At 43.5% G+C, this 15174-nt stretch overlaps 1 protein-coding gene across 12 annotated transcripts in view; it reads right to left on the bottom strand.

Annotated features, from left to right (window-relative positions):
* The window catches only part of LOC125454981 (protein EFR3 homolog B-like), a 151043-nt gene that overhangs the window by 117315 nt on the left and 18554 nt on the right, over positions 1 to 15174 (bottom strand). For all 12 annotated transcript variants that reach the window (XM_059648793.1, XM_048536406.2, XM_059648796.1 and 9 more), the window contains 3 exons: positions 12055 to 12205; positions 9610 to 9731; positions 7943 to 8092 (listed from right to left, as the gene is read on the bottom strand). In XM_059648793.1, the coding sequence (XP_059504776.1) occupies positions 7943 to 8092; positions 9610 to 9731; positions 12055 to 12205 (423 nt within the window). The remainder of the gene's footprint in view (positions 1 to 7942; positions 8093 to 9609; positions 9732 to 12054; positions 12206 to 15174) is intronic.

Genomic DNA, 15174 nt, shown 5'->3' with positions numbered 1-15174 from the left:
TGGAAAAGCCCTGGGGAAAATTGATGCACAGAGAGATCTGGGTGTTCAGGTCCATTGTACCCTGAAGGTGGCAACGCAGGTCAGTAGAGTGGTCAAGAAGGCATACGGCATGCTTTCATTCATGGGACAGGGTATTGAGTACAAGAGTTTGGAGGTCATATTACAAAGAAACAAAGAAACCTACAGCACAGGAACAGGCCTTCCGCCTTCCAAGCCTGCGCCGATCAAGATCCTCTGTCTAACCTGTCATCTATTTTCTAACGGTCTGTGTCCATTTGCTCTCTGCCCATCCATGTACCTGACCAGGTATATCTTAAAAGATGCTAACGTGTCTGCTTCTACCACCTCCGCTGGCAACGCCTTCCAGACGCCCACCACCCTCTGCATAAAGAACTTTCCACGCATATCTGCCTTAAACTTTCCTCCTCTCACTATGAACTCATGACCCCTAGAAATTGAGTCCCCCACTCTGGGAAAAAGCTTCTTGCTATCCACCATGTCTATACCCCTCATGATTTTGTAGACCTCAATCAGGTCCCCTCTCAATCTCCGTCTTTCTAATGAAAATAATCCTAATCTACTCAACCTCTCTTCATAGCTAGCACCCTTCATACCAGGCAACATCCTGGTGAACCTCCTCTGCACCCTCTCCAAAGCATCCACATCCTTTTGGTAATGTGGCGACCAGAACTGTACACAGTACTCCAAATGTGGCCGATCTAAAGTCCTGTACAACTGCAACATGACCTGCCAACTCTTGTACTCAATACCCCGCCCAATGAAGGAAAGCATGCCATATGCCTTCTTGACCACCCTATTGACCTGCGTTGTCACCTTCAGGGAACCATGGACCTGAACACCCAGATCTCTCTGTTCATCAATTTTCCCTAGGACTTTTCCATTTACTGTATAGTTCGTCCTTGAATTAGATCTTTCAAAATGCATCACCTCGCACTTGTCCGGTTCAAATCTAAGCTCTGCAGTTGTATAGGACTTTGGTTCACCCACATTTAGAACACTGTGTACAGTTCTGGTCACCAAATTACGAAAAGGAGGTGGATGCTTTGACGAGTGCCCAGAGGAGGCTCACCAGGATGTTGCGTGGTATGGAGGGTGCTTGCTACGAAGACAGGTTGAGTAGATTAGGATTATTTGCATTAGAAAGAAGGTTGAGGGGGAACGTGATTGAGGTCTACAAAATCATGAGCAGTTTAGACAGGGTGGATGGCAAGAAACTATTTCCCAGAGAGCGAAACTCAATTATTTGGGGCCATGATTTCAAGGTGAGAGGGGAAAGGTTGAAGGGAGATATGCGTGGAAAGTTCTTTATGCAGAGTGTGGTGGGTGCCTGGAATGCGTTGCCAGTGGAGGTAGTAGAGGCAGGCACAATAGCGTCATTTAAGATGTATCTAGACAGATACATGAATGGGCAGAGAGCAGAGGGATGCAGATCCTTGGAAAACGACAGGTTTAGATAGAGGACCTGGATTGGAGCAGGCTTGGAGGGCCAAAGGGCCTGTTTCTGTGCTGCAATTTTCTTTGTTCTTGTTCTTTTAACTAATAAGAAATGGAGTCTCCAAACTATCTCCCATTTAGGTATTTGTGAACAGATCTAACAAGTTAAGAATAAGTATCCATCAACAGCAGCAGAATTGAATTCCACTACAATCTGAGATTTCATGGCTAGGGATATCCCCTACTTAACCATTACCAACAGACAAGGGGGCCGATCCTGGTTCAATGAGGCATAAAGGAAGGCATGCCAGGAGCAGCACCAGTGTCGAAATGAGGTGTCAAGCTGGTGAAGCTACCAAATGGGACTACTTGCATGCTAAACAGCATAAGCAGTAAATGATGAACACAACAAGGATCCCACAACCAATGGATCAAATCTAAGCTCTGCAGTCCTGCCACATCCAGTCGTGAATGGTGATGGCCAATTAAACAACTCACTGGAGGAGGAGGCTCCACAAGTATCTCCATCCTCAATGGTGGAGGGTCCAGCATATCAGTGCAGAAGATAAGGTTAAAGCTTTCACAGCAATCTTCAGCTAGAAGTGCCCAGTGGATGATCCATCATGGCCTCCTCCAGTGGTCCACAGCATTACAGATACCAGTCTTCAGCCAATTTGACTCACTCCACATGACATCAAGAAATGGTTGGAGACACTGGATATTGCACAGGCCCTGACAATATTCCAGTAATTAGTGCTGAAGGCTTGTACTCCAGAATTTACTGCTCCCCCAGCCAAGCTTTTCCAGCACAGTTACAATGGTGGTATCTACCTGACAATGTGGAAAACTGCCCAGCTATGTCCTATGCATAAAAGCAGGACAAATCTAGCCCAGCCAATTACCACCCCAGCAGTCTCCACTCGATCATCAGTAAAGTGATAGAAGGTGTCAGTAACAGTGTTATTAAGCATCACCTGCTCAGCAATAACCTGCTCAGTGATAGTCAGTTTGGTTTACCAGGGCCACACAGCTCCAACTTCATTACAGCCTTGGTTCAAAAACAGGCAGAAGAGCTGAATTCCAGAGGTGAGGTGAGAGTGACAGCCCTTGACATCGAGAGCAGCAGTTGACTGAGTGTTAAAATAGTATCAGAGATAATGGGAACTGCAGATGCTGGAGAATCCAAGATAATAAAATGTGAGGCTGGATGAACACAGCAGGCCAAGCAGCATCTCAGGAGCACAAAGTTGACGTTTCGGGCCTAGACCCTTCATCAGAGAGGGGGATGGGGTGAGGGTTCTGGAATAAATAGGGAGAGAGGGGGAGGCGGACCGAAGATGGAGAGAAAAGAAGATAGGTGGAGAGAGTATAGGTGGGGAGGTAGGGAGGGGATAGGTCAGTCCAGGGAAGATGGACAGGTCAAGGAGGTGGGATGAGGTTAGTAGGTAGATGGGGGTGCGGCTTGGGGTGGGAGGAAGGGATGGGTGAGAGGAAGAACAGGTTAGGGAGGCAGAGACAGGTTGGACTGGTTTTGGGATGCAGTGGGTGGAGGGGAAGAGCTGGGCTGGTTGTGTGGTGCGGTGGGGGAAGGGGACGAACTGGGCTGGTTTAGGGGTGCGGTGGGGTAAGGGGAGATTTTGAAACTGGTGAAGTCCACATTGATACCATTAGGCTGCAGGGTTCCCAGGCAGAATATGAGTTGCTGTTCCTGCAACCTTCGGGTGGCATCATTGTGGCACTGCAGGAGGCCCATGATGGACATGTCATCTAGAGAATGGGAGGGGGAGTGGAAATGGTTTGCGACTGGGAGGTGCAGTTGTTTATTGCGAACCGAGCGGAGGTGTTCTGCAAAGCGGTCCCCAAGCCTCCGCTTGGTTTCCCCAAATATAGAGGTAGCCACACCGGGTACAGTGGATGCAGTATACCACATTGGCAGATGTGCAGGTTGACTGAGTGTGACATCAAGCAGTGTGGCAATACTGGAATACAATGGATATTGGGGGCAACTCTCCAGTGATTGAAGTCATGCCTGGCTTGTAGGAAGATGGATGTGGTTGTTGGAGATCAGTCATCTCAGCTCCAGGACATCTCTGCAAGAGTTTGTCAGGGTAGTGTCCTAGGTCTTGCCTGCTTCAGCTGCCTCATCAATGATAAGATCTCTCCATCATAAGGTCAGAAGTGGGCATGTTCCCCAATGAATGCACAATGTTCATCATCATTTGCAACTTCTGAGATACTGAAGCACTCCATGTTCGAATGCAATAAGATCTGAACAATACCAGGCTTGGACTGATAAGCGGCATGTAAAATTCGTACTAAAATGTCAGGTAATGACCATCTCCATTAAGAGACAATCTAACCATTGCGTCTTGACATTCAACGGTGTTACCAATGTCGAACCTGCCATTATCAACATCCTGGGGATTATCAATGATTAGAAACTTAACTGGTCTCAATACAAAATCACAATGGCTACAACAGCAATTCAAAGGCTAAGAATACCACAGTGAGTCAGTCACCTCCTGACTTCCAAAAATCTGCCCATCATCTACAAGGCACAAGTCAGGTGTGTAACGGAATACTCCCCACTTGCCTGGAAGAATATAATTCCAACAACACTCAAGATGTTTGACACCATCCAGGACAAAGCATCCACTTGATTGGTACTACATCCACAAGCATCCACTCTCTCCTCCTGCGACGCTCAGTAGCAGTTGTCTGTGCTGTCTATAATATGCACTGCAGGAATTCACCAAAATCCTCAGATAGCACCTGCCAAACCCACAACCCCTTCCATCTGGAAGGACAAGAGCAGCAGATACATGGGAACATCATCACCTTCAAGTTCCCCTTGAAGCTACTCAGCATCCTGACTCGGATTATATATTGCTGTTCCTTCACGGTCGCTGGATCAAAATCCTGGAACTCCCTCCCTACTGGTATTGTGGGTCAACCCACAGCAGGTGGACTGCAGCAGTTCAAGAAGGCAGCTCACCACCACCTTCTCAAAGGCAAGTAGAGACAAGCAATAAATGCTGGCCAGCCACCAACGTCCACATCTCACAAATGATTGAAAAAGAACTCCCCCTCCTCAAAGATTTTGCAGCATAGTACATCCGTGCAAAAGTTAAGGCTGAAGCACTTCTAGCAATCTTCACATAGAAGTGCCAAGTAGATAATTTATCTAGGTCCCTATTTGAAGTTCCCAAAATCACACAAAGTACAGTCAAAAACTGCTAATGGCACTAGATGATGTAAAACTTACAGGGCCTGATAACTTTAGAACCTACACAGTACTGGAGACTTGTGCACTGTAATCACATCCAAGCTGTTCCAGTAAATCCACAATAAGAGATGACCAGCAGTGTAGAAACTTTGTATCAGTGATAATGGGAACTGCAGATGCTGGAGAATCTAAGATAATAAAATGTGAGGCTGGATGAACACAGCAGGCCCAGCAGCATCTCAGGAGCACAAAAGCTGACGTTTCGGGCCTAGACCCTTCATCAGAGAGGCTCTCTGATGAAGGGTCTAGGCCCGAAACATCAGCTTTTGCGCTCCTGAGATGCTGCTGGGCCTGCTGTGATCATCCAGCCTCACATTTTATTATCTTAGTGTAGAAACTTTTACAGATTTGTCCCATCCACAAAGAGCACAACAAATCCAACACATCCATTTCAGACTGCTGGCAATTATTGATAGCAGTGGCATCAGGTGAACGTTGTTCAGCAATAACCTGATCTCTTAACAGTCAGTTTGAGCTTCAGAACCACTCAGCCTGCTGACCTCAATGCAGCTTTGCTCCAATCATGTTTCAAAGGAACTGAACCCAGTGATGAGGTGAGAGTGACTGCATTTAACATCAGGACAGGATTCATCAAGTATGGTTAGAAGTCAGTCAGCTCAGTTGGCCAAGTGGCTGGATGGTTGGTTGATGGTGCAGAGTGACATCGACAGGGTGGTTCACTAGTCTCTCCCTTCACTTGAGGTGACCCTCAGGTTAAACCACCACTGGTCATCTCTCTCTCTCTCTCTAATGAAAGAACAGCTATGGTCTGAAGACTATGATGACTTTATCTTAATTAAGGGGCGCTTGTGTTGCAGTGGTGGTGTCCACGCCTCTGGATAAGGAGGTCAGCGTTCTAGACACACCTGCTGAAGAGTTGTGTAACAGCAGCTCCAAACAGGTTGATTTGAAAATATCTTTATCAAGTATGGTCTCAATAAGCCCTAGTAAAATTGGAGTAAATGCGAACCTTGGGAAAACCTCTGCTGGTTGGATTCATACCTGGCATAAAGCAAAATGGTTGTAGTTGCTTGAGATCAATCATTTCAGTTTCAAGACATCTCTGCAGTAGCTCTTCAGGATGATTGCCTCGCTCAAACATTTTATGCTGCTTCATCAATGATCTTCCCTCCGTCACAAGGTCAGAAGTGGGATTGTTCACATTCAGATCATATTTAATAGAACATAGAACATTACAGCACAGTACAGGACCTTCGGCCCTCGATGTTGTGCCGACCTGTCATACCGATCTCAAGCCCATCTAACCTACACTATTCCATGTACGTCCATATGCGTGTCCAATAACGACTTAAATGTACCTAAAGTTGGCAAATCTACTACCGTTGCAGGCAAAGCGTTCCATTCCCATACTACTGTCTTAGTAAAGAAACTACCTCTGACATCTGTCCTATATCGTTCACCCCTCAATTTAAAGCTATTACCCCTCGTGCTCGCCGTTACCATCCTAGGAAAAAGGCTCTCTCTATCCACCCTAGCTAACCCTCTGATTATTTTATATGTTTCAATTAAGTCACCTCTCAACGTTCTTCTCTCTAATGAAAACAGCCTCAAGTCCCTCAGCCTTTCCTCTTAAGACCTTCCCTCCATACCAGGCAACATCCTAGTAAATCTCCTCTGCACCCTTTCCAAAACTTCCACATCCTTTTTATAATGCGGTGACCAGGACTGTACACAATACTCCAAGTGCGGCCGCACCAGAGTTTTGTACAGCTTCACCATAACCTCTTGATTCCGGAACTCGAACCCTCTATTAATAAAAGCTAAAACACCGTATGCCTTCTTAACAACCCTGTCAACCTGGGTGGCAACTTTCAAGGATCTGTGTACATGGACACCGAAATCTCTCTACTCATCTACACTACCAAGAATCTTACCATTATCCCTGTACTTTGAATTCCGGTTACTCCTACCAAAGTGCATCACCTCACACTTGTCTGCATTAAACTCCATTTGCCACCTCTCAGCCCAGCTCTGCAGCTTATCTATGTCTCTCTGTAACCTACAACATTCTTTGTCACTATCCACAACTCCACCGATCTTAGCGTCGTCTGCAAATTTACTAACCTGTCCTTCTACGTCCTCATCCAGGTCGTTTATAAAAAGGACGAACAGCAGTGGACCCAACACCGACCCTTGCAGTACACCACTAGTAACTGGACTCCAGGATGAACATTTCCCATCAACTACCACCCTCTGTCTTCTTTCAGCAAGCCAATTTCCAACCCAAACTGCTATACCTCCCACAATTCCATTCGTCCACATTTTGTACAATAGCCTACTGTGGGGAACCTTATCGAACGCCTTGCTGAAATCCATATACACCACATCAACTGGTTTACTCTCATCTACCTGTTTGGTCACCTTCTCAAAGAACTAATTATTTTTATATTTTTAAAGAACTTTTTTTTGTTTTTTCATTTATAAAAGTAATAACATGTAAATATGGTGGTTGCAGAGCAGGTCTGGTTCTCGGAACGCTGAAGTGAACAACTCACCTCTTAGCTCCTCAAAACCTGACCACCATATAACAAATCAGGACTGCAAAACTCTTCACTTAACTGGATGAGTGCAGCTCCCACACACTGAAAAAGCTTGAAATCATCTGTGGGTTTTCGCAGGTGTTCTGGTTTCCTCCCACAGTCCAAAGAGGTGCACATTAACTGGTTTGGCTATGCTTAAAAAAATTGTGCCATAGTGTCCATGGATGTACAGGCTAGGTGGATGAGCCATGGTAAAAAGCGGGGTTATAGGGATAGGGTGGGGCTGTGCTGGGTCTGGATGGGATGCACTTCGGAGGGTTAGTGCAGATTCAGTGTGCTGAATGGCCTCTGAGCTGGGATTCTATGATTCTGCACAAAGCAGCTTGATTGATTGGCAAACATTCACAAACAAACAGTCACTTCCTCGACCACCAATATTCAGTAGTAGCAGTGTTTACCATCTCCAGGATGTATGCAGAAACTCATTAGACAGCCCCCTACACATCTATCACTGTAACAGTTGTTAAGTCTTTCTCCAGGTGTTTAGAAATTAAACTTGTATAAGTTGAGAAATGTCCTAGGTTTGACCATAGCTGATGTGGAAGATCATGGAAGGAGTGAAAAACCACACAGGTGTGATAGGCAAAGAGAGAGAGAGGGAGGTGTTGACATAATGCAAGGAAGGAACTTCATGGCTTACCTCTCAGCTTCTTCTGCTTGTTGCAAATTGAAAAGGAGGGAGGGCACAATTTTATCCATATGCTGGGGTTCCCAGATGTTGGCCTGGAGTTCATCATTAACTGTCTTCCTTACCACACCCTGCAGACCCTTTATACCAGCCATACGGATCCTGATGGACAGAAAACAGCAAAAGATACTGCATCCACTGTACCCGGTGTGGTTTCCTCTACATTGGGGAAACCAAGTGGAGGCTTGGGGACCGCTTTGCAGAACACCTCCGCTCGGTTCGCAATAAACAACTGCACCTCCCAGTCGCAAACCATTTCCACTCCCCCTCCCATTCTTTAGATGACATATCCATCATGGGCCTCCTGCAGTGCCACAATGATGGCACCCGAAGGTTGCAGGAACAGCAACTCATATTCCGCTTGGGAACCCTGCAGCCCAATGGTATCAATGTGGACTTCACCAACTTCAAAATCTCCCCTTCCCCCACCGCATCCCAAAACCAGCCCAGTTCGTCCCCTACCCCCACTGCACCACACAACCAGCCCAGCTCTTCCCCTCCACCCACTGCATCCCATAACCAGTCCAACCTGTCTGTGCCTCCCTAACCTGTTTTTCCTCTCACCCATCCCTTCCTCCCACCCCAAGCAGCACCCCCATCTCCTACGTACCATCCTCATCCCACCTCCTTGACCTGTCCGTCTTCCCTGGACTGACCTATCCCCTCCCTACCTCCCCACCTATACTCTCCTCTCCACCTACCTTCTTTTCTCTCCATCTTCGGTTCGCCTCCCCCTCTCTCCCTATTTATTCCAGAACCCTCATCCCATCCCCCTCTCTGATGAAGGGTCTAGGCCCGAAACGTCAGCTTTTGTGCTCCTGAGATGCTGCTGGGCCTGCTGTGTTCATCCAGCCTCACATTTCATTATCAAAGATACTCGGATTTCACCTTGTGGAAGGGCTTACTTAAAGTCTAGTAGGAAGGAAGAAGGAAAATGAGTTGCCCATCCTCTCTCTGTAAATATCAGAGGACTTTGTCAGAGGGAGGGTGGAAGATAGTGCACCATTATAAAGTATCAAATGAATTCTTGCCATGAAGAATTGACATCCAATCCATTTAGGTAAATAGAAAATCCCGTATGACGTGAAACAACGGAATCAAGAGTTGATGGATAGGATTAATCTTTGACCTTCAGATGGGCTCCTGGTCATCCTAGCAAAATAGTTGTCGAAGGATCAGGGCAGTAGGTACCAATGGACCTTCACTGATATAGGCAGTATGAGCTTCAATCAGGGAATGAGCCAAGCTGACAAATTGTGACAATGTGGTATCCTTTAAACATGCATTCATAGCTTTCTATTATATCCATGTACTGGACCCAATGAATTTCAGACATATTGTAACTACGGGTCAATAAATGTGGAGCTGGAAAAGCACAGCAAGTCAGAGAGCCTCCAAGGAGCAGGAAAGTCATGTTTCAGCCTGAAACATTTTTTGACTCTAGCTTCCATCATGTGCAGTCCTTACTGTCTCCATATTGTAACAATGAACAGTCAATTAAAGCAAGTCATGACAATTTTTTTCAGTAATGACTAATTACGCTTTAGATAGAGATTGAAATCTCTCCTTAATGTCCTGTAAATAGAACTATGTTGGGTATTTACTTGGTATGTACTCACTTAGTTCTGTCTGTAGCATCATCGTGTCCTGAATGGCACATTTCACTAAACCTGGAGACGAAGAAGTCATAGCTTCGGTGATATGAAGGTGTGTCCTCTTCAATGTTTGCAAACTTTATAAACTGTTGGAGAAAAATATCTTTCTTACTAAAATAGATTCTGCTTGTTATGGAGAAAGGGAGGTTAAATGAAAGAAATTCTCCGATATTCATTTTGTAAGTAACAAGTAACAATTTATTTATTTAACCCTGACAGTGAACAAATTAATGGAATTACTAACAGACCGAATGATTCTCCCCAACTCCTAACTGTTCCCAAGCTGAACAATATTGTGCTGTTATGCAATTTCAATAAATACAAGTCTCACTTACATAACCCAAATAGTAAGAAAAAAAATAAAACTTAGTCTCTCAAAGTCCACACCCAATGTGACTTCTGAAATGCTTTACTTTCTCCACTGTCTTTCCAGTCACAAATGCCTTTCTTCTGCTGGTCTGGCTGTCAGGGATGTTTTCCCTGTAAGGACTCTTAGTTACAAATGCCATGGTGGTACTTTTTATGGATAAATGGTGCTTTCTTAGAGAGCTAAGTTATTTCTTGTGTGAGCCCAGTGCTTACTTCTCAGATGGCGGTTTGCTCTCACACCGATTTTCAAAAACAGTCTCCCCATACTTGGGGAGACATCAATTTTCTTACAATAGCATTAGTCCGAGGTTGTCAAAACCATCAGACTTAAATGCAATTGGCTTTCAATCGCCAAGTGCCAGGTTTAAATTAATTGGCTGATTCTAGCTAGTTGCCAAAAAATCAAAACATGCCTAAGGTTTCCAATCATGCAGCCAATTGATACGTTTCCATTTTAGACCAGGCTGTACCTCTTACAGTGACATACAGACACTTTTCTTTTTCTGTATAAATCTCTAAGCTTAGAAAAGCACTTTATCTCTTAAAGGGACCACATGCTCTACACAACTTCGTAACACTGGTTCACAGAATTGAAACAGTCCTTGTTACTCACTTTCCTGTTCCTGCTTCCCTATTCACCTGTGATAATACTGTCACTTTAAAAAAGTTATTTTGTCCTTGGTTTTTTTGAAGGGAGTTTGTAAAGGCAGAGGTACTGAAGAGAGTATGGAGTAAGACTTTAATAATGGAAGGGAGTGGCCAGTTTTTCCAGTTCAGGTTTTGTTCTTTTTTAGCTATAGCAGTCACAAGATGTCTTGAGTACCAGAAGTGTTGCAAGTTTCAGTAAAGGATTATTTTGACTTTCTGTGAAATTTGTCTGCAGATGTTGCTCCTTCCTGCCTGTAAGAATCTGTGTTTGAATTTTTTTTGCCAAGGGGTGTGTTTATGGAACGTAACTATGTTGGAACAGTTAATTCTTTAAGTGGATTAGGTTTTTCAATAGTTAAGTTACTCGCAATTCCACTTTTGTTCATGTTTCATCTATTGTGTTTAAATACGTTTTGTTTTGCTTAAAGCTGAATGGTTTGACCAGTTGCTTCACACCTGGAACAATCATTTCACATCTATCTTTAAAATAAGAAAAGGGTAGGGTCTAGGCTACCTTAAATTTATTTTAAAGGGGTCTGGCCTGGTCCTTAACACACCACTCCCTTCAGGGATGCGCATAGTGTTTGATATTGTAGCTTTGGGAAACACTCCAAAGACAGTTATAAGATTTCCCTTCTTTAACAACCATAGTCAATCAAATTGTTCAATGAACTGTTTCTATTTAGTGTAGCACAGATATCAAACAGACCTGACAGAGTTATAACTAAAGGCCTAGTAATTGCTCTAGCTTGATAAAATGGGAAGGGCCAGGTGAGTTTGTAATTAAACTGTGCAAAAGTAGCTTGGGCAAAATGTTGAATAATTTTTGATTCTATGAGCCAGACATCACGCAGCCTCTTCCTGTCACTTTCCAGCTCTTTGGAGTCATCTAATTCTTGTTAGAATCATTATCCTGCCATTGCAAAACAGAAGGAGGCTATTCATCTTGCCCTTCATGGAAATGTTTTACCATTTTTTAAATAATCTTTCTTTTAAAATCCCTGTGAAATAATATCTCTTAACACTCAGTTATTCACAGAATCCCTTGTTCCATAAGCCTTTTACATGAAACTGTTGCTTCTAATTTCACACATTGTTTTTCATTAGATAATCTTCAATACCTATATTTTAGTCTAGGACAGGTTATAGTTGGTACAGTTTCAGCATCATTGTGCCAAGAATGAAAGTTTGACTGCTGAATTAAGTTGTCTCTTTACCTCTGAGCAAAGATAAATAAAAGTAATTATGTAATATTTATCCAACAATAATTTTGGGAAGTTAAAAGATGCCATGGGAATTATTACTGTTTGTATCAGTTATCAGTAACTAGAATCCTTCTTCATCTCCAGTGCTTGGGTTAATTCAAGCTGTGGATGTGGGAAACTAACTTACCGAATTTGTTCCCAGGATCTGCAATGCTGCTTTGTCAGACTCCAGGAGCTTGGCCACCATCTTAAGAAAGCTCTCTACGAACAAGTTGATGCTCTGGCAGTGACAAGCCATCAGGAGCTGGTCTAAAGCCTCCATCGCAATACACACGTAACTGGCAAGCAAGCAAGTACACAGCACCATGAGAAAGTAGCTACTCTGGCAACTATTACTGTATCTTTTTTCCATCTACGGGGTGTTTTGCTAGTGCTGTTGGGGAGGGTTTGAACTAATTTAGCAGGGATGGTGGGATCCTAAGCAGGGGCCCCTAAGAAAAACAGAAGATGAGACATGTAGGTAAATTTCACAGGTGCATAAGTAAAAGAATAGTGATAGTGGGCGTTTCATTCCAAATGAATGCAGTGTGTCACTGAGAGGGACAATGTGGGTGTAGAAGACAGGGAGAAAGACTGAGTTATAATTAAAGAAATTAACATAGACAGAGAGGAAAGTTCTAAGTGGTCAGGCAGATAAAAGTAATTGAATCTCGAAGCTGGATGAAATGTATCCCAAGTTGCTGATTGAGACAAGGGATAAAATAGCAGGGTACTGACAATAATTTTCAATTTGTCTCTGGCTACAGGAGAAATGCCAGATGACTGGCAGACAGCCAATGTGGTACAGTTATTCAAGAAGGGACCAAAGGGTAAACAATGAAACTATAGCCCTGTCAGTCTAGCCTCAGTGGTGGGCAAATTGTAGCAAGTAATTTTGAAGGATAAAATTAATCTGCACGTGGAGAAGCAGGGATTAATCAAGCATAGACATGTAATTTTGTAAAGGAGTGGTCATGTCTTTTTGAAGAGCTGAGCAGGTATATGGATGAGAGCAATGCTTTTAATGTAGTCTACTTGGACTTCAGTAAGGCTTTTGATAAGGTCCTGTGTGGGAGGGTGATAGTGAAGGTAAGGTCCCATGGGGATCCAAGGAAATATGCCAAATTGGATCCACCACTGGCAGAGTGATAGAAAGCAAGAGGGTGATTATTAAGGGGTGATTTTGTGATTGGAAGCCTGTGTCCATGGGATTACACAGGGATCAATTTTGTGAACCTTGCTGCTTGTGGCATGTATAAATGATTTTGACTTGAATGTGGAAATGCCCATCAGCCATGATTTAAATGGCGGAGTGGACTTGATGGGCTGAATGGCCTTACTTCCACTCCTATGTCTTCTGGTCTTATGGAAGGATCATTTAAGCGATTTTTAGGTAAACACATGAACATGCAAGGAATGGAGGGATATGGACCAAGGGCAGGCAGAAGTGGTTAGTTCAATTTGGTGTCGTATTTGGCACAATGTTGTGGGTTGAAGTGCCTGTTCCTGTGCTGGACAGTTCTGTGTTATATGGTCAGTCAGTAAGTTCGTGCATGATACGAAATAGTTCAATAGTGAAGAGGTTAAAACTTAGATTACAGGAGGATATAGATGAGTTGGTCAGATAGGTCGATTAGTGGCAAATGGAATTCAATCCAGTGAAATGTAAGATGATGCACTTCGGCAGATCAAAAAGGAATACATCATGAACATTAGGATCCGGTGATACACTGAGGTTCAGAGGGAGCACACTGTACATACACTGGAGCAGGACAGGTAGATAAAGTGGTTAAGAAGGCATACAGGAGACCTGCTTTTATTAGTTGAAGCATGGAGAAATCTGGAAGTTGCTGCCTGTAAGGGTGGTACAGAAACCCTCACAGCATTGAGGAAGTGTTTAGATTTGCATCTGCAATGCCAAGGTATTTTAAGGCATTGTGTCAAAAGCTGTAAAGTGGGTTTAGAAGAATTAGGTGGTTGTTTTTTTATTGGAGTGGTCATGATTGACCAAAGGGCCTTCTACCGTGCTGTCACAGAAATTCAGAGATAACATACTGTCTGCATATTGCTACCATCATTTCTGGACAATAAATAGAACACAGAACATAGAATACTACAGCGCAGTTCAGACCCTTTGGCCCTCGATGTTGCGCTGACCTGTGAAACCAAACTGAAGCCCATCTAACCTACACTATTCCACTATTATCCATATGTTTATCCAATGACCATTTAAATGCCCTTAAACTTGGCAAGTCTACCACTGTTGCAGGCAGGGCATTCCATGCCCTTACTACTCTCTGAGTAAAGAGAAAAGCAAATTATGTCTGATTTTCTTTCAAAGTCTGCAGTATTGTACCTCCAGTTTTTGAATATATAATCTAGCATTGCGGAGCAAAGTTGACAAGGTGATGCTGATTGGAAAGTTATTCATCACTCCTAATTCATCTAAAATAGGGAAGGGAAATCAAGCAGAATTTCCACCATTTAGCATGATCCAATCTCTAAAGATGACAGTAGGACAAGGTGAGCTCCACAGCCATGCTTGCTACAATACTTTTAGCTGTGTACAAGAGGCCCAATTCAAGTTGTGCTCAAAAGTCAGAACTTCAAACCATGGAAGGGGCAAAGCATTGGCAAAAAAAAGGTACAGTAAAATTGGAATAATTGTGTATTAAGATCAGGACAGTTGTGCAATTTACTCACTGAAATTCATACTTGATTACCATCAAGTCACTGAATGTGACAGAAGGCAGCACATCACCACCTTCTCAAGGGTAAGCAGAGATGGTCAATAATACTGGCAATGGTCACATCTCATGAATGAAGAAAAAAATTGACTCAGCGCATTAGTATTTCAATGTTACCATCAAAATCTTCTACAAGTATATAAAAAGGAAGAGAATAGTGAAAGTAAATGTTGGCCCTTTAGAGGATGAAAATAGCGAGGTAATAATGGGAAACTCAGAAATGGCAGAGGCACTAAACCAATGTTTGACTCCGTTTTCACAGTGGAAGAAAATAATTTCTTTCCAGAAACTACAATGACTACCAAGGAACTTAATGAAATTACTAAAACTAGGAAGAAACTATTAAGTAAATTGATGGGATTAAAGGCAGATATGTCCCAGGGGGCTGGCAGCCTGCACTTCAGAGATTTAATGGAGGTGATAGCAGAGACAGTCGATACATTAGTTACGATTTTCCAGAATTCCCTGGATTCCAGAAATGTGCTAACGGGACACTCTTATTCAAAAAAAGGAGATAGGCA

The sequence above is a fragment of the Stegostoma tigrinum genome, chromosome 9 (assembly GCF_030684315.1).
Source record: "Stegostoma tigrinum isolate sSteTig4 chromosome 9, sSteTig4.hap1, whole genome shotgun sequence".
Classification (NCBI taxonomy): domain Eukaryota; kingdom Metazoa; phylum Chordata; class Chondrichthyes; order Orectolobiformes; family Stegostomatidae; genus Stegostoma; species Stegostoma tigrinum.
This window is presented reverse-complemented; position numbering and strand designations above follow the sequence as displayed.